At 44.6% G+C, this 23,705-nt stretch overlaps 1 protein-coding gene and 1 long non-coding RNA gene across 3 annotated transcripts in view; one reads left to right on the top strand and one right to left on the bottom strand.

The window, feature by feature from the left end:
- LOC119978106 overlaps positions 1 to 14,762 on the top strand; it is a 76,093-nt gene extending 61,331 nt beyond the window's left edge. Inside the window, exons 2-3 of the long non-coding RNA XR_005463387.1 lie at positions 12,057 to 12,178; positions 12,272 to 14,762. This is a non-coding gene — a long non-coding RNA (uncharacterized LOC119978106). The remainder of the gene's footprint in view (positions 1 to 12,056; positions 12,179 to 12,271) is intronic.
- A 1,956-nt stretch (positions 14,763 to 16,718) lies between these two features.
- LOC119979121 (dual specificity mitogen-activated protein kinase kinase 3-like) overlaps positions 16,719 to 23,705 on the bottom strand; it is a 143,250-nt gene continuing 136,263 nt past the window's right edge. For both annotated transcript variants that reach the window (XM_038821128.1, XM_038821129.1), the window contains exons 11-12: positions 23,463 to 23,508; positions 16,719 to 23,369 (exon numbers count right to left, since the gene is read on the bottom strand). In XM_038821128.1, coding sequence (XP_038677056.1) covers positions 23,283 to 23,369; positions 23,463 to 23,508 — 133 coding nt within the window. In that variant the 3' untranslated portion in view covers positions 16,719 to 23,282. The remainder of the gene's footprint in view (positions 23,370 to 23,462; positions 23,509 to 23,705) is intronic.

Raw genomic sequence — 23,705 nt, 5'->3', positions numbered from 1 at the left:
TTGTGCCTTGTAGATGCCGGATAGACTATGGTGAGTCAAGAGATGAGTTACTTGCCATAGGATTCCTAGCCTCTGACCTGTTCTGGTAGCCACAGTATTTATATGGCTAGTCCAGTTCGGTCTCCGGTCAATGGTAACCCCCAGTATGTTGATCGTGGGGGATTCAGCGATGGTAATGCCATTGAATGTCATGGGGTATATGAGGAAGTTGGAAAGTAACTTATTGGTAGCTAAGACCCAGCAACCAGCTAATTCTCAATTTCACTTTGTATCGCATTTGATCTCCCGCCACCCAAGCTTTAACAACAACTTATATTTATATAACACCATTAATGTGATCAAATTTGCCAATGTGCGTCACAGATCATTATAACACTAAGCCACAACAAGAGGTCAGAGTTCAGATGATGAAACTGTTAGCCAAAGAGGTAGGTTTTAACGAGTGCATGAAAGAAGGAAAGCAAGTTAGAGAGGCCGAATGGGGTAGGGAGATAATCTACTATTCATTTGCCCACTCACTCAACCTGTAAAAATCACATTGAAGCATCTCTGAATACTCCTCACAGTTCACCCTCCCATCCAGCTTTCTGTCATCTGCAAATTTGGAGATATTACATTTAGTTCTATGACTCAGGCGAGAATGAGTGGGTTCTTCCAGGGGATAGCAGATGAGTGTGAGAGGTGTGGGTGGGGGCCAACGAATCACGTGCACATGTTTTGGGGTTGCGAAAAATTGGGAAGATTCTGGACGGGAGTGTTCACGGTCGTAGCCAGGATAGTGGAGGAGGAGGTGGAGCCAAACACTTTGGTGGCAATATTTGGGGTTTAAGACAAGCCGGAGCTCATGGAGAGGAGGAAGGTCGATATCGAGGCCTTCGCCTCTCTGATTGCACGTTGGGGAATTTTACTGGAGTGGCGGTCAGCATCGCCACTGGGGGTAGCGGCTTGGTTGGGTGACCTGTATGACTTCCTGCAGTTGGAGAAGATAAAGTATGAGTTAAGGGCTCTGCAGGGGGGTTTGAGAAAAGGTGGGGGATGTTTGTGACCGTGTTTGAGGAGCTGTTCATTGCAGCGGGGAGAGGAGAGGGGCGGGGGGAAGGTGAAAAAGGGAAAACATTTGTACAGACTGATTGCTGAGAAGTATCTTTCCCGGGGTGTTTATTTGCTGTAATTTGTTTTGATACATGTTTGTACTAAAATATATATTTTTAAAATATATTACATTTAGTTCCCTCATCTAAATCATTAATATATATTGTGAATAGCTGGGGTCCTAGCACTGATCCCTGCCTAGTCACTGCCTGCCACTTGAAAAAAGTTTTGTTTATTCCTGCTCTTTGTTTGGGTGGCACAGTAGCACAGTGGTTGGCACCATCGCTTCACAGCTCCAGGCTCCGAGGTTCGGTTGCCAGCTTGGGTCACCGCGCGGAGTCTGCACGTTCTCCCCGTGTCTGCGTGGGTTTCCTCCGGGTGCTCCGGTTTCCACAGTCCCACAGTCCAAAGATATGCAGGTTAGGTGGATTGGTCATGCTAAACTGCCCTTCGTGTCCAAAAATAGTTAGATGGGGTTACAGGGATAGGGTGAAAGTGTGGGCTTAAATGGGATGCAAGGGCCAGTGCAGACTCGATGGACTGAATGGCCTCCTTCTGCACTGTAAATTCTATGTTCTATGTCTGTCCGGCAACCAGTTTTCTCAATACACTACCCCTAATCCCATGTGCTTTAATTTTACACGCTAATCTCTTATGTGAGATCTTGTTGAAAGGCTTATGAAAGTCCAAATAATCCAATGGGTCCCCCTCATCAACTCTACTAGTTACATCCTCAAAGAATTCCAGTAGATTCGTCAAACATGATTTCCCCTTCATAAGTCCATGCTCACTCTGCCCAATCTTGCCGCTGTTTTCCAAGTTCTCTGCTTTAAATCTTTGATAATGGACTCTAGCATTTTCACCACTACCAACTTCAGGCTGACTGGTCTATAATTCCCTGTTTTCTTTCTACCTCCATTTTTAAATAGTGGCATTACATTAGCTACCCTCCGATCCACAGGAACTGTTCCAGAGTCCAAAGAATCTTGGAAGATGACCAACAACGCATCCACTATTTCTAGGGCCACTTCCTTAACTACTCTGGGATGTAAATTATCAGGCCCTAGGGATTTAACGACCTTCAACCTCATCCATGGAGGAATTTGAAAACAATGATGAGGAGTTTAAAATCATGGCATTAGTTGATTGGGAGTCATTGTTTTTCAATGAGCTCAAGTTTGATATGTGAAAAGGACTTGGTGCAAGTTAAGATATGGGCATCAGCGTTTTGGATGACAAGGTTACAGAGGGTAGAAAGTGGAAGACCTGCTATGAGTCTGTTGGAATAGTCAAGACTTGAAATAAAGTTACGAATGAGGGTTTAAACGGCAGATCAGTTGAGACAGGGGTGAAGTTGGGTGATGTTACCGAGGTGAAAATAGGCGGTCGGAGAGATGGTGTGAATTGGTGGCCAGAACTTATCTTAGGGTCAAATGTGACACCAAGTTTGTGAATAGACTGGTTTAATCTGAGACTGTATCCATACAAATGGATAGGGTCAATTGCTCGAGAAGGGAGTTTGGAGCGGAGATTGAAAACAATGGCTTCACTCTTCCCGATATTTAATTGGAGGAAATTCCTGCACATCCCGTACCAAATGCTGGTTAAGCAGTCTGATGTAACAAAAGTGGAGGAGTCACGTGGAGGCCTTGTGGTGCAATGTGCAGCATCCCTACCTTAGGCTCAGAAACCCTGGGTTCGAGTCCCACTCCAGGACTTGGATGGTCATGGAAGGTGCATTTATAATGTGGCCAAACAGGTTGATTATCAACCTATAAATCCTTCCATTATGCCTGATGGCAGGTGGTTAGAGTGAGAGAGTTTCTTAGTCAGCTACACTGCAGAAGGCAGCAGCAAACCACTACAGTACTTTGCCAAGCATAATCATGGAGAAATTTAATGAAAGTCCATGGTCGGCAACACCTTCTTAGGACAGGATCAGGTACAGCTGGATGTTGTCAGCATACATGCGAAAACTAATATTGCACTTTTAAATGTTGTTGCTGAGGGGCAGCCTGTAGATAAGAAATAGATGCATGGGGGACACCAGAGGTACCATGTAAGAGCAGGAAGAGAAGCCATTGAGAGTAATACTCTGGCTAAGAATGGAACCAGGCGAATGCAGTCCTACCAAGCTAGCTGACAATAAAGAGGTGTTGGAAGAGGATAGTCTGGTTTAACTGTTATTTTCCTTCAGGCATACCTAAAGGATCCTTTAAACTAACATTTAAGTGACCAAGGTGGGGAGGTGCTGGGTAAAAGTCACCTTAACAGACCACAGGTCAAAGAGGCTGTCTTTGGAGAGACAATGACACAGATGACATTGAAGGATGAAAAAGATAGCAGCAAAACCATTAAAAAAAGACGAGAGGGCTCAGGACCCCTTAAGTGCAACAACACGGTTTCAAGTCTCCTTTCTCCAGCAAACCCCTGGCAAACGTCCAAGCGATCAAAAACAAGCTAGACAAGCTTAATGCCAGACTTACCTCTCAGAGGGAAGTTAAGGGACTGGTGTGTGCTCTGTTTCCCGGAGACGTGGCTCACCCCTGCCTCACCGGACTGTGCCATACAACCTGACAGTCCATCACCGGGCGGCGTCATCGGGCAAAGCAAAGGGTGGAGGGGTTTGCCTCCTCATCAACTCCTCCTGGTATTCTTAGGTGGCAACCCTGGTGATCTACTGCTCCCCGGACCTGAAATACCTGACTGTGAAGTGCTGCCCATACTACCTTCCACGGGAGTTCGCTTCTGCCATCATAACGGCGGTCTACATCCCACCCCAGGCGGAAGCTAAGTCCCTCGATGAATTGTACACCGCTATAAATAACAGTGAAACAGAACACCCGGAGGCCTTGTTCATTGTGGCCGGGGACTTCAACTAGGCCAACCTCAAGAGTGTACTGCCAAAATGCCACCAATACATCTCCTGCCCCACCAGGGTGCCAACATCCTTGACCACTGCTACACAAACATCAAGGGCGCCTAACGATCCATCCCCTGACTGCACTTTGGAGAATCAGACCATAAGACGGTGCTGCTTCTCACGACATACAAGCAGAAACTTAAGTGGAAGAATCCGGTTAAGAAGGTCATGCCATGCTGGTCCAAGGCAACAGAAGAGCTCCTACACGACTGCATGGCCAACCTAAACGAGTATGCCACCACCATCACAGACTTTATCAGCAAGTTATGTGGAAATTGCATGCCAAAGAAGGTAGTACATATGCTCCCAAACCGGAACCCATGGTTTAATAGGGAGATTCAATCCCTACTGAAGGCCAGGTCTGAGGTGTTCAAGACACGCACCCTGACCTATACAAGAAATCCAATTATGACCTCCGCAAAGCCATCAGGGTTGCCAAGAGACAATACCAGACTAAGCTAGAGCCACTTATGACACAGACTCTCGTCGGTTGTGGCACGGCTTAAACAACATAACGAGCTACAAAGTAAAGCCGAGTAGAATCTCGGGCAGCAGCGCACTCCTCCCCGATAAACTCATTGCATTCTATGCTCAGTTCGAGCAGGAAAACATCAAACCGTTGTCAACTGCCCCAGCAGGCTCGGACACACCCATACCTCCCGTCACAGCTTCCGAAGTCAGATCGGCCTTCTTGAAAGTGAACCCTTAGTAGGATGGGTCCTGACGGAGTCCCTCATCGTGCATGTAGGAGCGTTTTCAGAAACTGAGTATTGAACTGGCTTTTATATGGGATCTCCCCACCTAATTGCGGTTCAGCGAACACAAATTCTCGGGGAGACAGCAACTCTGGTTAAGACGGCTTTACTTTCCAAGCTTGGTTCAATGTACAGGGGACAGTGATTTGGATAAACGCCAAAACCAATCTGCTTAACATTGCTTTAGGTTCAATAGTTATATAATTTCCAAAAATCAGTAGCTCACTCCATTTGGACTCGATCAAATCCTTGTAGCTGTAGATTATACCTTGACCAATAAACTAACTTATGTAGAGCTATTCTAGTGTTATCCTAGCTACCCGGACCAACTGCCGGGTGTGTTCATGGACATCTTTAACCTCTCCGTACTCCATTGCGAGGTTCCTACCTGCTTCAAGAAGACTATGATCATACTGGTGCCAGTGAAGAATCAGGCAATGTGCCACAATGACTACCATCCGGTGGCCTTGACAACTATCATCATGAAGTGCTTCGACTGCTTGGTCATGAGACACATCAACTCCATACTCCCAGAATACCTTGATCCACTGAAATTCATATATCGCCAAAACTGGTCCACAGTGGATGCCATCTTCCTGGCCCTACACTCATCCCTGAAACAACTCGACAACAAGGACTCCTACGTCAGAGTCCTATTAATTGACCTCAACTCCGCCTTCAACACTATAATCCCAGCCAAGCTCATATCCAAACTCCAAACCTAGGACTTGGCTCCTCACTCTGCAACTGGATCCTCAATTTCCTGACCCACAGACCATAATCAGTAAGAATAAACAACAACACCTCCTCCACGATAGTCCTCAATACCAGGGCGCCGCAAGGGTCCGTACTTAGTGCCCGACTATACTCCCTATACACACACGATTGTGTGGTAAGATTCAGCTCCAACTCCATCTGTAAGTTTGCTGCTGAAACGACCATAGTGGGTCAAATCTCAAAAACGATGAGTCAGAGTACAGGAGGGAGATAGAGAACCTAGTGGAGTGGTGTAACGACAACAATCTATCCCTCAACGTCAGCAAAACTAAAGAGCTGGTCATTGACTACAGGAAGCAAAGTATCGTACACATCCCTGTCTGCACCAATGGGGCCGAGGTGGAGATGGTTGACAACTTCAAAATCCTAGATGTACACATCACCAACAATCTGCCCTGGTCCACCCACGTCGACATTACGATGAAGAAAGCACAACAGCGCCTATACTTCCTCAGAAAACTAAGGACATTCGGCTTGTCCACACTGACTCTTACCAACTTTTACAGATGCACCATAAAAAGCATCCTACCTGCCTGCATTACAGCCTGGTAGGGCAACTGCCTGGCCCAAGACCGTAAGAAACCACAGAGAGTCGTGAACACAGCCCAGTCCATCACACAAACCTGCCTCCCTTCCATTGACTCTGTCTACACCTCCCGCTGTCTTGGGAAAGCGGGCAGCATAATCAAAGACCCGTCTCACCTGGGTTATTCTCTCTTCCAACCTCTTCCATTCGACAGGAGGTACAAAAGTCTGAGAACACGCACTAACCGATTCAAAAACAACTTCTTCCCCGCTGTTACCAGACTCCTGAATGACCCTTTTATGGACTGAACTGATCTCTTCTCACACCTTCTCTACTGAGTAGCACTACATTCTGTATGCTTCACCTGATGTCTATGTCTATGTATTTACATTGTGTATTTATGTATCTCCTATGTTTTCTTATGGATGGAACAATCTGGATTTAACGCAGAACAATACTTTTCACGGTAGCTCCCTACACGTGACAATAAATCAAATCAAAATAAATGTAGGAGAGAGGTTTAAACAAATGACTGAGAGAAGCAAGAGGCCTGGGCTTACCGCTCAGCACCACTGGACTCATTCACTCACAATTCATTCACTGCCTCACTCTAACTTCCTCACGACTTAAACTCCTCAACCCGCTCTGTGCGCCCTCCTCGTGAATTCAAATTAGATCGGAGAGGGCACGTTAGGACTGTTTTCCTTGGAGTAAAGAAGGTTAAGAGGAGGCTTGATAGAAATGTTCAAAATCATGAGGGGTCTGGGCATTGTAGACAGGGAGAAACTGTTCCCGCTCATAAAGCAGACACAGATTTAAAATAAGTAGCTAAAGAAGCAAAAGCAACATGGGAAAGAAAACTTTTTTCCACAGTGAGCGTTTAAGGTCTGGAATGCAGTGCATGAGAGTGTGGTGGAGGAGGTAGGTTCAATCAAAATACTCAGAAGCGAATTAGACAGTTATTCAAAGAGGAAGAATGTGCAGCGTTATGGGGAGAAGGCAGGAGAATGGCAAGAAGTGAAATACTCATTTGGTGAGCCACTGCAGACAGGGTGCCAAATGGCCTCCTCCTGTGCTGTAACAATTCTGTGAAATTCCACAATCTCAGTTTGATCAGTACACTCCACTCCAGTGACATTGTGCGGTGACACAGCGCACAGGTGTGTTGCTTCAAAACAAGTGATGGATTATTAAAGCAGGTTCCTTTCTCCCTTTGGGAGACATCTGATGTGAAGTTTATTCAGCAAGTTGATAGCTGACAGGAAATGACTTTGTGATTTACGTTTTCACCCATTATGACAGGGAAGCGTGGGAATTAGTTGGGTAAACGTAAAAACTTACAAATTATTGCAAAAATCTAAATCTGAAAATGTAATTCGGAAGGTAAGGCAAGGGCTGAATTTTAACGGGGTTGGAGAGGGTTTCTGGCTTAACCAAAAATGGCCCAAACCCAGAAGCCACCATTTGCAGTGCGGGCAGGGGGGAACAGGGTTCATACTTTGCACATGATGGAACCATCAATTCACCAGATATGTGTTTCCGATATGAATATAGGCTTTAATCTACTTACTACAGAGCCAGCCTGTTACCCGTTGATGAACTCTCAGTGAACTGCAGGCTGACTCTGGACAAGGGTATTTATACAGCAGCACTAGGGGCAGGAGTCATGGGCGGAGCCAAGGGTGAAGCCCTGTACAAGCTCCTGAGCATTCCCAGAGCTACTCCCCCTAGTGGTCGGATAACGCTACTGCGCTTACTGTGGAGTTTGCACATTCTCCCCATGTCTGCGTGGGTTTCACCCCCTCAATCCAAAGATGCGCAGGTTAGGTGGATTGGCCACGCTAAATTGCCCCTTAATTGGACAAAATTAATTGAGTACTCTAAATTTATATTTTAAAATGTTTTTAAAAGATGGTTGGATGTGTCTCCCTTTGTATCTGAGTCACAGGTCACATGACTTTGGTCTGGAGACCGCATGGCGTGCCTGTACTGCCATCTGCTGGTTGGAGGTCACGCATCATCCAACTATGATATAGCCCATAGGCATATTACCACAGTTTGGGACTCCGCTCATTGGAATTTAGAAGAATGAGAGGTGATCCCATTGAAGCAAAGGTTCTTAAGCGGCTTGACAGGGTAAATGATGAGATGATGTTTTCCCTCATGGTAGAGTCTAGAACCAGAGGGCATGCTGTCAGAATAAAGGGATGCCAATTTTAGACTGAGATAGGAGGAATTTCTTCTCTCAGAGAGTTGTAAGTCCTTGCCACAGAGAGCTGTGGGGGCAGAGTCCTTGTGTATATTTAAGACTGAGATAGATAGATGCTTGATCAGAAAGGAAATCAAGGGTTATGGGGAAAGGGCAGGATTGTGAGGAATGTCAGATCAGACATGATCCTATTGAATGGCGGAGCATGCTCGAGGGGCCGAATGGCCTACTCCTGACCCTATTTCTCATGGTCTTATTGAAGGGATGCTGAGAGGTTGAGGGAAGGAATTCCAAAATTAATGGCCCAGAAATTTGAAGGCACAACCACTAATGGTGGTGATCAAAATCAGAGATGCTCAATAGACCAGCCTTGGGAAGATCGAATGCAGTGATCTTGGGTATTGGATGAGCTTAGAGACAGAAGGGGCAAGACCATTGCAGGATTTGAACACAAAGATTTTACACTTGAGTCATTATTAGATCGGGAGTCAATGTAGATCAGAGAGAAAATAATTGACAGATGCATGGTGGGGGGGGGGGGGGGGGGGGAGAGAGTTGGTGTGAGATAGGTTTTGGGAAGAAAACCTTTTGATGATCTTGAGGCAGTCAAACCTCAATAGATGAATTGTAAACTAATCAGCAAGATACAACTTGCTTCAGCTGATGAAGGAAGGTTACACCTCTTGGGTTGCAAGTTTAAATAGCAATTTGATAGGGAGCATCTGTCACGATTGGGGTGCTTGTTTGCTCCAGCCCTACACCCTCAAGAGTTCTTGTACAACCCTGACTTTCAGCATTCCACATCATTGGAGGCCGTGCCGTTCATAGCTACAACCCAAAGCTCGCAACCTCCACCTCCCTCCTCCTTTCAGACATTCCTAAAACATACTTCATTGTCCAAGCCATAACCCCTGATGTACTTGGTGTCAAATTCTGTTCGAAAACGCACCTGTGAAGCATCTTAGGACATTTGACTACATAAATTCTATATAAATGCAACTTATTGTCATGTGGTTGGCTTTCAAGATGAGTCGCAAGATTTTTATTTCAGGAGCGACTGACTATTTGCACAAAGATTCACTGAAACAAGCATTATTTTTGCTCAATTAACAAGTTGCGCCTACGTTGTTGCTGTCATCTCTTGAGTCTGAAACATTTTTGCTTTCCTTCCACGTTATCAGTCAATGTCTCCAAGTAACTCTCGGAATTGCTATTTTAAACTTTGTCCTGGTTTTTTCTGGAGATTTGTTTTGATTTTTCTTCCTGTCCTTGACTTTCCCCACATTATGAACCCCTACAGTGCAGACGGAGACCATTCAGCCCATCGAGCCTGCACGACCCTCCGAAAGAGCACCCTACCTAGCCCCCCTCACCCACCCTATCCCCACAACCCTGCCTAACCTTCACATCTTCAGACACTAAGGAGAAATTCAGCATGGTCAATCCACCTAACCTGCACATTTCTGGACTGTGGGAGGAAACCGGAGCACCTGGAGGAAACCGCAGATATGAGGACAACGTGCAAATCCACAAAAACCCAAGGCCGGAATCGAACCTGGGTTCCTGGCACTGCGCGGCAGCAATGTTAACCACTGTGGCGCCAGCAGAGTTATCAACCCTAACCAGGTTTGCTATATAGGTATGACTTGTGCTTCGAGTTCCCTTCTCCATGGCAAATAAGCACATCAAGACTAATGATCAGCTCTCAAAGTCTTATCATGACAGTGTTATAGCCGATGCCTTCCTGCCAATCTCTAAGGCTGTGTATCATTCCTGGGTGAGACTTTGTCCTTCAAGATCAACTTCTTCACACGCAAATAAAAGGCCCGGGAGCAGTTTGAGGCCCTTTGTGTAAAGCTGTGCTACCCTGGCTGCGGTCAACACCTATATTCAAGAAAACCATGTCTCCATGTGGCCTAACCTGCATGGAATTAAGAGGCCAGGACTTAAACATTGCGGGCGGGATTCTCCAATTTTGAGACTAAGTGTTGATTCCAGAGCAGGATTTGTGGACTTTCACACCAACAAAACTGGCGTCGAACCTGGATCAACTCAGTGACTGCAGAGGGGCTAGCACCGGTGCCACAGGAACACAATCGATTCCAATGAAAAATGGCGACAGATTCGCAGAGTCCATGATTGACACTCGGGAGGCTGACAAGCTGCAGCCGCATATACACACTTCACTCCCCACACACACCATCCTGGCCAACAAGATGGCACTGATTGGGCCTAAGTGTGCCCATCCCATTGATGGGTCCACTAGGACCAGAGGGTATCTAGGGGGCTGGCCTAGGGGACAGCCATACGACCTGTGGCCCTAAATTCACAGTGGGCAGTCAGCGCCATGCGCAGCTGCATGGCTGACTTCCCAGCTGGGGCAATGGTGTTCCGCCCCCGATCGCCTCCTGGCCACCCCCCGCAGCTCCTCCCTGCCCCCGGTAGAAGTCCTCCGATCAGCGACACAACTGTCAGCAAACTATCGCAATGTCACGGCGAATGTCACGGTCGGGCTCGCTAACGGCACGCAAATGATGTTTACTGTACGTGCATTCCAGACCGCATTGACGCCGCTGACGAGGTGATGGAGAATTGCGATTTGGCATGAAATCAGCGCCCGCCACGATTTTGGCGTCGGAACCAATTCTCCGCCCAATCACGTTTCGCGATTTCAGAGTCAGCTGATGGAGAATCTCACCCCATATTTTTGAAATACTTCTTTGATTGAGAAGCTCAGAGGAAGAGGAGAGCGCAACCCCATCACCCATTCCAACTCCCTCCAGCATTAAAACCATGAGGCATTGTCACCACCTCTCCCACCCGCTACATATTACTACCTCAACTCCTTCCCTAGTGCCACCTCTGGACCCCATCCCTCCCCATTTTTCTTATCTCCTGATCACTCCCCTCTCTCTGATGACCTTCCTGCATTAGTGGCAAAGCCCCAGATTCTGCTTGTTCTCCAGGGAGCTGCTAGGGGAGGCCAAGCAGGCTGTAATTAATTGCCCCCAATGTGAATGGGGCTGGTCTGATCTCAGATTTGGGGCGCACGGTGGTTCGCACTGCCGCTTCAAAGCGCCAGGGACCCGGATTCAATTCCAGCCATGGGTGACTGACTGTGTGGAGTTTGCACATTCTCCCCATGTCCTCCCACAGTCCAAAAATGTGCAGGTTAGGTGGATTGGCCATGTTAAAAATTGCTTTAGTGTCCAACGATGTGCAGCTTACGTTACGGGGATAGGGTGGCGGCGTAGCCTTCGGCATGGTGCTCTTGCAGAGAGTTAGTGTAGATTAGATGGGCCAAATGGCCTCCTGATGCAGTATGGGGATTCTACGGATGGTGCTGTTCCATCAGGATACCTGTTTCAGCAGCGGGATCGAATTCTGCTTCCAGGCCATTGCAAACCAATTTTTAGGTCTTGTTCGTTGTGTTCCGTGATCTTTTGTTGCAATGATTCTGCAGAACTGCTGGTGACTTAGCCAGATCTAGGATTTATTAACGTACACGTGGTAAGGTAACGATCAGATACAGACCAAGTTATCATAGAGTTACATTAGACTTTCCTGGAACTACCCTTGTGTGCGACTGTTCTCGTGTACACCTTACAATCGTTGGCTGGTAGCCGGGTGTTACCTGACTGATGTCTGACGCCACCCTCTGGTAGGAGGTGATACTGATGAGTATGTGGCCACCTGCTGGTGGGAGGTCACACTGCTGTGTAAGTGTAATATTATCTACAGGCATATCACCACATTGTTATCTTCAATACACAGGTTAACAAGCGAGAGCTGCTGCTGAAACAGAAAATCTGGAAATCTCAGCAGCACAGACAACATTTATGGAGGGAGAAAAACAGTTATAACGCTTAGGGTTGATGACCTATCGCCAGAACTGGGTAAACTGATCTGAAATTATAATTCAGTTTCTCTGTCTCTACAAACGTTGCCACCTGACTGAGTAATTTCAGGGTTTCCTGTTTTTATTTCAGATTTCCAGCATCTGCCATATTTAACTTTTGTAGAAGTTTGCACTATGGTTGTACTGACCATCAGTGCCATGAAATGGTGAAACAGTGACACTGTGTGGTCACTGTATTGAATTACAATCGTGTTTAGCTGGAAAGCGGTTTCTCAAAAGTCACAGAGCAGTTTTCCTAAAGCTGTTTTGCAGAATGGTGGCTGGGATTTTGCAATAAGGAGAACAGCGAGGCTATCAGTTCTCAGCTTTATTAACCTCAATATGCCACCACTTTATGTAACTGTGGACAAATGCTCAAATATTTCTCAGGATATCATTCCCCAAGAGTTCCATTAAATAGAAAATGACAGCAGGAGTGAAAATCATCATCACTTCTCAAACAAAAATAAACTGGAGTCGGAATATCTTCATTTAATAGAAGCAGGGTGGATCGTTCGACCTGAAAAAGCAGTGGAAGCAGATTCAATACTAACTTTCTAAAGACATTTGGATAAATATTTGAAGAGGAAAATATTTACAGGACATTGGGGGGAAAGCAGACGATGGGACTTTTTGTATAGTTGAGCAGAGAAGCGGCACAGGCACGGTGGTTCAAATGGCCTACCTCCTGTGTTGCACGGTTCTAGATAAAAAGCAAGGTATTTCTTTCAATGAGCTTTGGGATGCTGAAGATCTGAACGGCACTGGAAAACCGCAAGTTCCTTTAATTTGCACTCCAAGCAATAAATCATCTAATGGTTCCTATTTGCCATTGCAAAATACACTGGTGTTTATTATTCTCTGCACGCAGCTCTTTAACCCTCAAACAAAAGAGTAGTTTATCACAGCCCTATTGTGAGGACAACGTCCCCGAGTCCACTGCAGTATTAACCCTTTTCGATAGCATTAATTTCAGATGCTTGGAACTAATTACTTCAAATTCACCAACCCTTCAAAAAAATCCCCAGGATTGTGTAATTAGTGCACAAGATCATTTTGCCAATTATAATACGGAGTCGAATTCGTAGATGTATTGCAGGAACTTTTAAATCGAGGGGACATTGCTGTGCTCAAGTATCGAGGAATCAATTGCTTCCATTTTTCTTTTTCATGCTGCTGCTGTCAATCATACAGGCTGATCACAGAGACGAAGGACATTCTTTCAGGTTGCAGACTGGGCCCCTGGTGCCCGTGGCCCAGGTGGCGATGCGGTCTTTCACTGAGGAAGGTTGGAGAGAGAGAAAATTTGATCTATGAATAACAAAGCACACACAGCAGAATGATCTGATATCCTCTGTCAACATGACGCTATTAACAGTCTGCTGCTGCACCAGGTGTATTAATAATTAATGAGCAGTACTTCAGACAGCGAAGGCTGCTTCACTGCGACACAGACCAAAACCACTGCCTGAAACTAATTCCCCAGTTCCAATAACAACCATTAAGTGCTTTGGCAGGGTCACTGTCTGCCAATTTGTCACAAGATTCAGTCTTGACGAAGTATCCCACCCAAAACATTTTCCTTTCTTCTCCCCGCCCCCAGGTGAATTTCCGACATCAGTATTTGTTGCCATTTTTTTCTTTAAGTATCAACATTACAGTCCCTGCACAAATTCATGGAAGTTTTGAAACAGGAAAATGCTACATAAATACACGTGTTGATTTGGTGTAGGGCGTTGATTTTTTTTTTCTACTTTGAGTTTGTTACTTAATGTTCCCATTTTTCTATATCTGACAGAATTCATGGCCTGTTTCCCTTTTGCAAAGACAGTCACTATAGGCAGTATTTGAAAAGCACTTAACCCTCTGGCAATACTAAGCGCCAACTCACAAAGTTCTTTCTCCCAATGCTGCTTGAATCAAGGCTCACTGGTGGCAGACAAGATGAGGGAGGGGAAAGCCAGGTACTGAGGAAAAAACATTCATTCTGCTTCCACTTTGTTTCAACTATATTCAAGTTCTTGTTCTGTCTGTCCTGTGGTCACTGCCTGTAGATTACCTGCTCAGCCTGAAGTGTGGTTGATTTGCCAGTCGGATTTCTTGCTACCCGCAGGATCGGTGCTCTGTCTGTGGGATTTTCTCTCTTCCTGTAGTATGCTTGCTCTGCCTATACAGGTTTCGGATTGCTGCTGCTGCCAGGCACATTGCCCGACCACCGATGACATACCAGTCAAAGGGCAAGGTAGAAAATAATTATCATAGCAGTATTAATTTGCTTCAGTCCCAGCAATAGTCAGGCCCGTGACCATGAGGAAGTGTGAGAATTCAATGTTATTTCTGAACCAGTATGTCAATATATCATCAATATATCAATACAAGCAGGAATCTGAAAAATATAAAGAGAGCTGAGGCAGGAGATTAAATTACTCTGGGACGATGGCGTGCCTTCAAATGGAGGGCAACAATCGAGTACCTTCAAATGGAGGGCAACACGGTAGCACAGTGGTGAGCACTGTTGCTTCACAGCGCCAGGGTCCCAGGTTCGATTCCCGGCTTGAGTCACTGTCTATGTGAAGTCTGCACATTCTCCCAGTGTCTGCGTGGGTTTCCTCTGGGTGCTCCTGTTTCCTCCCACAATTCCCGAAAGACCTGCTTGTTAGGTGAACTGGACATGCTGAACTCTCCCTCGGTGTACCATAACAGGTGTTGAAGTGCTGCGACTAGGGGATTTTCACAGTAACTTCATTGCAGTGTTAATGTAAGCCTACTTGTGACAATAATAAAGATTTTTTTTAACATGGCTCAGAACAGTTTACAGATGTGTCACTAATATTACTCCACTTAGGATAGTAAAAGGCTTGGGTTGTTCAGACTTAGAGTAGTGGCGAGTCAGTGGTGAAAACAGAGACACAGGTGTGTAGTCGTGAGGGAAGGTAGATCAAATGAACCATGGTGAGAGGCAGACATGAGCTGAACGAACCAGCGGGAGGGAGGGAGAAATAAAATCGGAGATGGAATATGGTAAAGAAATTGAGGCAGCCAAGGATGAGCCGGTTCTTTGGGAGTGAGGACAGGTGTATTAGGTGCTCTGGGAGCCCAGCAAACATGCCCAAATGTTCTGGGCATGTCCAGCATTGGGGGCATTTTGGAAGGGCGTGGCAGGGAGGGTGGTAGGATCCACGGTCAATCCGGGCTGGGGGCTCGCAGTATTTGGGGTTGCGGAGGAGTCGGGAGTGCAGGAGGCGAAAGAGGCCGGTGTTCTGGCCTTTGCGTCCCTGGTAGCCCGGCGGAGGATTCTTCTTCAGTGGAAGGACATGAGGCCCCCAAGCGTGGAGGCCTGGGTCAGCGACATGGCAGGGTTTCTCAAGCTAGAGAAGGTGAAATTTGCCCTAAAGGGATCAATGCAGGGGTTTTTCCAGGAGGTGGCAGCCATTCCTTGACTTCCTGGCTGAACGATAGAAACAGGCCAGCAGCAGCAGCAACCCGGAGGGGGGGGGGGGTGTTGTTTTGTACTAAAGGGAGGGGCATAGTTGTTCTGTGCCAATGTCGGGCATTAATTCATTTCCTCTTCTGTGTATACGCGGAGGGGGAGTTCTGTCCTGTCTATTGAAGGGACGGGCAGATGTTTTGGGGGAATGATGGGTGTTAGTTTATCTCTTCCGCTGTGTATGCGCGGGGGGGGGGGGGGGGGGGGGGGGGGAGGGGGGGAAACTGTTCTTTTTTTTTAAAATTCTGTCTTTTTGTTGTTGATATTATGCAAGAATTTGAATAAAAATTATTTTTTTTTTAAAAATAAATTGAGGCAGCCTATTGTGGTTAAGGGATCTATCATTCAGTCACCACAGTCTCCAAGAATTTGCTTGATTTTCTTTGGAGATCACAGGAGGAAGAATATCGCAAGGCTTTCCTCTGAACTAGCTCAAAGATTTCTTTCTTACCTCTCCTAGTTCCTATCATTTGAGTGCCAAGCCTAACAATTTGCTGCGTGGACAGACTTAACACTTTAGAGAGGGAGTCCAGTAATAAGCGAAGAGCCTGGTACAGTCTGACCCTAATCCTGCCAATTTCATGGCAGAAACTCATCTGAAAAATTTTGGACAGACAGCGGCTCGACAGCCATCCAGACTGCCTGCCTGACAGTGGGCAGTAGTGGCAGAAGGCTGTAATAATGGACCCAAGGGGCTGCAGCACTAAACAGCTGGGTGAGGGGGAAGTAATAATGCCATGACCAGGAAGAGGCAATTTGTTGATGGCTAAGTTTAGGAAGGGGGCTTCAGAGAACATTCCTGCTCCACCTTGGAACTCCCTCAAGAGTTAGTGTTGGCAGCTAACAGTGCGTTATTCCGTGTTCTGAGCTAGCCCAAGTCATGCCCCTCATGGTATCAATAGGCCTCATTCTTCTAGGCGCACTATGAGTCAGAAGCAACTGAATGAGATATATTCCCCCCCTCCCACCCGAGTTAGCACCTGGGGGGGGGGGGGGGAAAGAGAGAGGAGTGAGCGCAAAAATGCAGAGCAATAAAAAGACAGAATCGGTATTAAAAACAATGCCATCTTTTTATTTTATTTTGTGTACATATGCAAGGAAATAAACTGCATTGGTATAACAGCCGCTGAACTGGCACACCATATCATCTCAGCTAATTCCAATCACATTAACACGCATGCTCAGCAAGACAGCTAGTCAGCAACTAAAGTTAAAATTATACAGTGTCAAAACATTGCAATATTGAATTAAAACACAAAGGTGAAGTAAATGGCACCATTCCAGACAAGGTTACTGGACCTCATATCTAATCAATACATAACCCAAATGGACTCTGCTCCCCTGCAGTGGAAAAGATAGAAGAGTTTGGGTGTCTATAAATCTTGCAGCATGCACAACAGCTGTGCTACAATTAGTCCAGGTCAATGAATGGAAACAGCAATACAAACAAAAGTCTACCAGTTTTATCACTTGGGGGGGGGGGGGGGGGAGGAGGAACCAGTCCACATTTGCTGCCTATTGCACATAGCTTGCAACAATGCGCCACGGCATAAGAATCGAGGTGACGTTTGAGGAAGGTTTGGGGGGAGTGAGCAACCTACAGAAACCAGTCTCTGGTTCGAGTCATGCCACTTTCACACATCTAACACACTGCCAATTCCAGAGTTTCTCTCTGCAAATGAAAAATAAAACAAAACCTTTTCCTGGGAACAACTTTACACCAGCCTGTAGTTATATCACAATGGGTGTTCAGCTCAAACAGTGACTACTAGACTTCCTCTCACATTTCAACTAAGGTGAATTTGCACCTGAATGACACTTCAATGCAACGATGAAAGCTATCGTGCGTCAACATGAACTATGTAATTGACCTGGTAGATCACACAAGGTCAAGCAGTTTAGTAACAAACACACAGGGCCACAGTGCAGAGCGTGTTCCCAGGCACGAACGTGGGGGAACGTGGGTTTGATCAACTTCTCTTCAATAGTGGCATAGCTTAAAATACTGCACCCAGCAAAAAGAAAAAAAGTTCCTAACTTTCCTTCTGCTTATAAATGCAGATCTATGGAGATCGATTGTATCACTGCCTGCCCATCAACACAAACCAGGATCTAAAACTGGACTAAGTACAGGTCAGAGCAGTAGTACATTTACTGAGCCATTGGGGGACTTCCACATCAGTCTTTCAGTGACAAGAAAATTAAACTTTTCACGGGCTTTGGTAGACTTTAATTTTAGAAAAAGCAAACAGATAAACTGAGCCAGAAGGCAATTGGCTGTATTCATGGGAGCAGTACTTATTTTTGTTGGGGGGGGGGGGGGGGGGGGGGAGAAGCCCCTAAGTGACGTCATTTGTGTAGGACTCGGGTGGTGTTTCTAATGGAAGCAAAAAAAAAGTGAGTGGCCACAGGAGCCAATTGACATATTTTCCAAACACAGACATCATTGGGTCAGTTATTGATTGGCAGCTGAACACCATAAAACCGTCATGAAACCCTTATTGGATTTGAAATGTTGGTCTTCATGATGCCTTCTAAGGGGGCTGGGAGCAGCAGGTTGTGAACCCATAAGACGTAACCCATTTGTGATGTTCTACCAGAAAGACTTCTTCCCTCTTCCTAATCCCTTCAGGTGAAATGTAATGAGATATCCAGGTCAGGTGTATCCAAGACTTGGGTCAAGTGAACAGCAATTTGAAGGCACCAGGCATCTACCTAACCAACTGTAGAAACACTACCAGGTGGTTTTATTCATGGGACATCTGTTAGACAATTCACAATTGTCTATGTATTCCCTAAATTTTCAGGGATTCTTCTCCCATTGATAGTTTTTATGCTAGTTAAAGGGTCTGACCTAGATCCTATGTTAAGGTACACCCTTACAGTTTCGTGTGAAGCGGACAACATTTTGGAAATAAGTGGCCATATTAAAATAATGTTCAAAAATTTTCAACCAATCATTTAATGCATAATTTTGATCATCTTTAAAGGCTCTGTACATTGAGCCTCTGATAATAGTGTTTTCTTGGGAAATGTAAAGCTCATTTCTAATTTTATTTTTAAAGCTTGACCATCTTTCAGTCAAGAACCAAAGCCAAATTTAACATAAAGCTTTCCAGTATAATGCTAACAAATGAAGTACAATCCCCCCGAGGCAATGAAATGTCCTCTATTTGTGCTTGGGCGACAGAGTTGAACCAACAAGCAGTGAATTAACCCAGTGAAAATAAACACACACATGTGGGATCCTCTCGCAGAGTCCTGAGTTCTAATGCAAACAACACTCAATGCACAAGCTCCTTGCCCTACCTGTTGTGTATTTACAGCATTCATCTGCCATTCTGATGGCATGGCAATCAAACCATCAACTTCTCTGCCTACTTTGTAATAAAAAACAAATTTCTAGCCAGCTTACTTAGGCATACACAAATCACACGTCCAATTCTTCCTCTTCCCCCTCAACAAAATAGAGAACTTGGGATTAAAATAAAAAAAGTGTCTGGATATGCATCTCAAACCAAGGGCTATGGATCAAATATTGGAAAGTGGGAGTAGGCTGGGTGGCTTGCATTCTGGCTGGCACATACATAATGGGTCAAGTAGCCCCTTTCTGTGCTGCTAACTTTCTACGATGCTATTTTTTAAAAACTATAAACAGAACCCCATCACATATTACCTGCCCATTCCAGTGTTTATCAGCAAACAGAATTATCTGTCAACACCAATTTCTACATGTCACATTCCTCAAACTGGAGCTTTGGGGCAATTTTAAACTAATCCACCTGCTGGAGAGGCCAGAGGGCTGGTCAGAAAGCCAGCTTTATACCTTGCTTGATATTGTTCTCCATAGACTTCAAGAGTAAAATGGGGTGGCTGTAAAACAAGAATCACACCCAACTCCATGGGATTTCGAGCTGGTGGGCTAGTTTAAAACTGCCCCTTTGGTTTGATCTTTTCTAACTCCATATAGTGTGCCTGAAAAGAGAGCACAGTGCACTGCCTTACAAAAAAAAAGGGTTCACATCAAGTATAGTATATATATATATAAGTGGGCAACTCGAGTATGATCTTCGGCTACAAGGCATTTTCATTTGAAAGTGGTCTTTTTCCTCTTTCCTCTCCCTCAGTTCAAATTTGGTATTTTGGAATAAACATGGGAGCAACCATTTGGAATATAATGTCCACATATTAGATTACCTTTGAAGGAGAAGGGCACTTGAAAGACTGCACTAACATCAATGGTTGCAAAACTAGCCCATGGTACTGCCTATTCTGAACCTGTATTAAAACTAGGGACCCAAAAATAGAGAATTCTTTATCTTAAAAAATCAATGAAGATCTTATGCAAGTACATTTACTCCACCATTTCAGAGTAGAAAATCAGCTATCATTCCTCTACAAATTCATAAAAGTTCTTAAGCAACTAGAAACTTTTAACAGCTGCATATAGCCAGGTTAAATACCTGTATAGTTTATAGAGTACAAAATACAAGTGTCATCATTTGCAAAGCTTCAAGTATGTTTTTTTGAAATGTAAAGCCATATTACTAAAACTACACAATTCCCAGAATTGATTAGCTTTAAAACCAATGGAAACGATAATTTGACGAAGATTAACTGACAACAATTAATTGACATTTACAATGACCAGGTTGTTCCGTCTGAACATTTCAGTGTGACACCAGCCTATATGAGGAGCTCATCAACATTCACATTAGAACTCACATGCAAGTCCAATAATTAAAGTACACTCAATGCCCACCTACAATTTTAAAAAAGCTTCTTCTTTGGTAAATTGAATTAAAGTATAAAATGATTTCATTGGGAATTAGACCATAAAAACAACTCCGGCAATTACTTTTACTTTCCAAATTCCAAGTATGGCCTGGAAGTTGGAAAGCACCATGCCCGTTTTACCTTCTGGAAATGAGCATGTAAGAGTCCAAAATGGCAACAACACATGCATACTCAACCCACATGGCCTGACATATTGGCTAGGAGTTTTGCTTCTGTGTGCATCTGAAATTGGCATTAAGCCTATGCCCTCTTTGCATTATGTGCTACACATTTTGTGGTCAGTTTCTTTAGGTGCTTTGCAGACAAATCAACGATCCTTGAAAGGACTTAAGGAGTATCCCTCTTGGCTCCTTATTAAATGTGTGGGCTGCAGCCGACCCCTGCTCATGCCCGAATCCAATTGCAACCCACACCGCTTCCAAACCCTTCTAAGCTCCTCAACTGGCACCAGTGCTGATGTTCCCACTGCTGCCCACCCACACCCTCAGAAGCCCACAGCTAATCAGTGAAAGGGAAATTAGATCCTCGGACCAATTTGCCATAGTCTTGCCGCCTGCCTCAGTAAGCATGGACAGTGCACCAGAATTGCATCCCAATTCTGACAATCCAATTTCTTGATTGTTGATTCTTCTGAGAGGTAAAAATTGGCAGGCGTTAGGTGCCTTTCAGTATCTCACCCAAGTGGTTATTGTTCTTATGTGAACTTTAATGTTGAATGGTGCCAGATTATGACTGCAGAGACATCGCAGCTGAGCCTTCCTGCCCTCAATCAATCTTTACCCAATCACATTACAGGATGGATCAGCCGAAAGACATCAGGTGTGGGAACGCATGGTCGATTTCTCCACCCCAAAGGCAGAGATACCAAGGTCAATTATCTCTGATGTAGCGACTTAACTTTAGACAGCATGACAATCAAACCCACTACCTTCCTGGCTTAACTACCCATGAGACTTCCAGAGTCATCTTGCAGCCATTGACTGTAACATACTATTAAGCAAATAACAAAGTGTTTATGAACTTGATTCCTAGAAGGCCTCAACCGCAACATCCCTACCAGCATTCCGGCTAAGATGAGCAAACTCTGCACAAACCAGACATTGAACCTGGAATTTTCCCAGTCTATGTGGCTCAGTTCCGCACTAGGCAGTACACTTATATGCAGTGTATTTCTAAATTATACAATTCTGCTAGATGTACAGTATATCAATTGTATGAGATTGTATATTTTCTGACAATACAGTCTGCCATATAAATTTGCATGCTTTTTAAAAATGTCTTGTACAGTTGTGCAGCTTCAACAGAGTAACTTTAGACCAATGTAATTTATAAAATATGCTTAACCACATGGATTTTTCTTTTGCACAGTCCATTTTCTGTTGATTTGCATATATCTTATTTTTTAACACTGTTACAGTATGTGTAGCAACCATTTCTGACGTCATTTTTTTAAAAATAAAAGCAGCACAGCAATGACAGCTCCTCACAGAATGTACCCAGTCAGTGGCTTCTTGACGCAGGACTCAAAATGCAAAGTATATAAGCTCTGCAGGGACCTCGAAACATTTATCAACACCTATAAAACAAGTAGCAGATGTAACACAGCTTGGCAAAACAAAATGGTGCATACAACAAGAGTAATGAAGTTGGAATGGCTCTTTCCAATCACCTCCAAACATCTTATAAAGTTGGCCTATGCTAATTTTTAATTCCTGAAGGTTAAGATCCTGTTTGCTCCTATTTCAATCTTCAGACCTGGAGTGGAGTGGGGTACATTTTTACAAGTCACTATAGAGTTTCATTATTTATTTCTTTTTATAGTCCCTCCTTATATTGGCAGTGCCACTACCTCCGTTTCACCCCCCTCCTTTACCCTTCAATAGCACTCAGCATTTAGAAAGCAGGATGCCAAGTCTGTACCAAGACATAATTAGGGAGTATGTTGCTGTGTTTGAGGAGACTTGTCCTCCTATTTTCCGTGGTGTGTGGAAGCAACTGAACCCCACTTAACTTCCCAATGACAAATCCACAATACTCTCCTGTGTGGATATCAGGAATAAACCCGCATTTTGAAAGAAACGTATGAGAGGAGAGGGATCAATCACCAAGATCTTTCCTCATTTACTACCTAAGATTGCCATCAAATCATGCACCTTTTCACAGAAGCTGCATTAATTCTGCTAGTTTTCACAGTAACTGGTCTACTTCGAGATCCTTGCAAATTTATGAAGTGCTACACATTTAAACCCCATTAGTGACACTCAATGATAAACCATGCAACAAAAAAAAAAGATAAACATAATCAAGTGTCTGTCAAAAATAAGAACTTTTTGCTTTATGTTCTTTACAACCAGGATGCTTTCACTTAAATATATACAGTCAACACTATCTGACCAGGAGTGGAATTATCAAGAGGTTATGGCTGCTTGGGCTTGGATCAAATTGAGAGAAACAAAGAACATAGTCAGAGACAGGGCACAAAGGCCATATCATCTCCAGGTCAGCTTTATAATAGGGGAGGTAATAGCTGTGCTCTTCTCTTCTCCGCTCCCCTCAACGAAGGGACAACTGGGTTTAGATTTGCTTTTTAGGTGCAAGTCCTGGTTTTGGATTTTACAGCCGGTGCCAGCTTGGCCTCTCAGAATCTCTTGAATGTAGCACAGAGATATCTGATCAGCATGGAACAACTTGCACAAAACGGCCATAAACTCAACTGCCTCTTCTTAAGAAACTAGATTCACTTTTAAATAGAAATCCCATTCGATGATAAATGGGAACAAAAAAGGAATCAATGTTTTATTTATAATTTCCTCAGACGTCAGATAGGATCGTTTCCTAAAACCTCTTTTACAAAGGAGGCCACATCTGTTTCTTTGGCATCGTGCATCTTGAAGAAAGGGTGCTCCTGTTGGGAAAAAAATAAAAAATTGTCACATTGACTGCAAGACTGGTAAATGTAACCCATACATTCAAAATGCAGAAGTGAAGGACTTCTCACCATAAGGTCAATGTAGTTCATTCGATCTTTGGGGTTCTTCTTTAAACTAAAAAAGGAATAGGAAGAAAATCAGAATCGGATATCTCAACATTATTAATGCTAGAACATGCCATGGGCTATCATAAACATTACTACATACTATCTCCCCAATCTCTCTCCCACCACATCTCTGTAACCCCCTCGAGCCATTCACCCCACCCCCCACCCCCGCTCAGAGCTCCTCCAATTCCAACCTCTTGTGGA

Source organism: Scyliorhinus canicula, chromosome 15 (assembly GCF_902713615.1).
Source record: "Scyliorhinus canicula chromosome 15, sScyCan1.1, whole genome shotgun sequence".
Lineage (NCBI taxonomy): Eukaryota > Metazoa > Chordata > Chondrichthyes > Carcharhiniformes > Scyliorhinidae > Scyliorhinus > Scyliorhinus canicula.
Note: the sequence above shows the minus strand (reverse complement) of the source record. Positions and strands in the feature narration are given on the sequence as shown.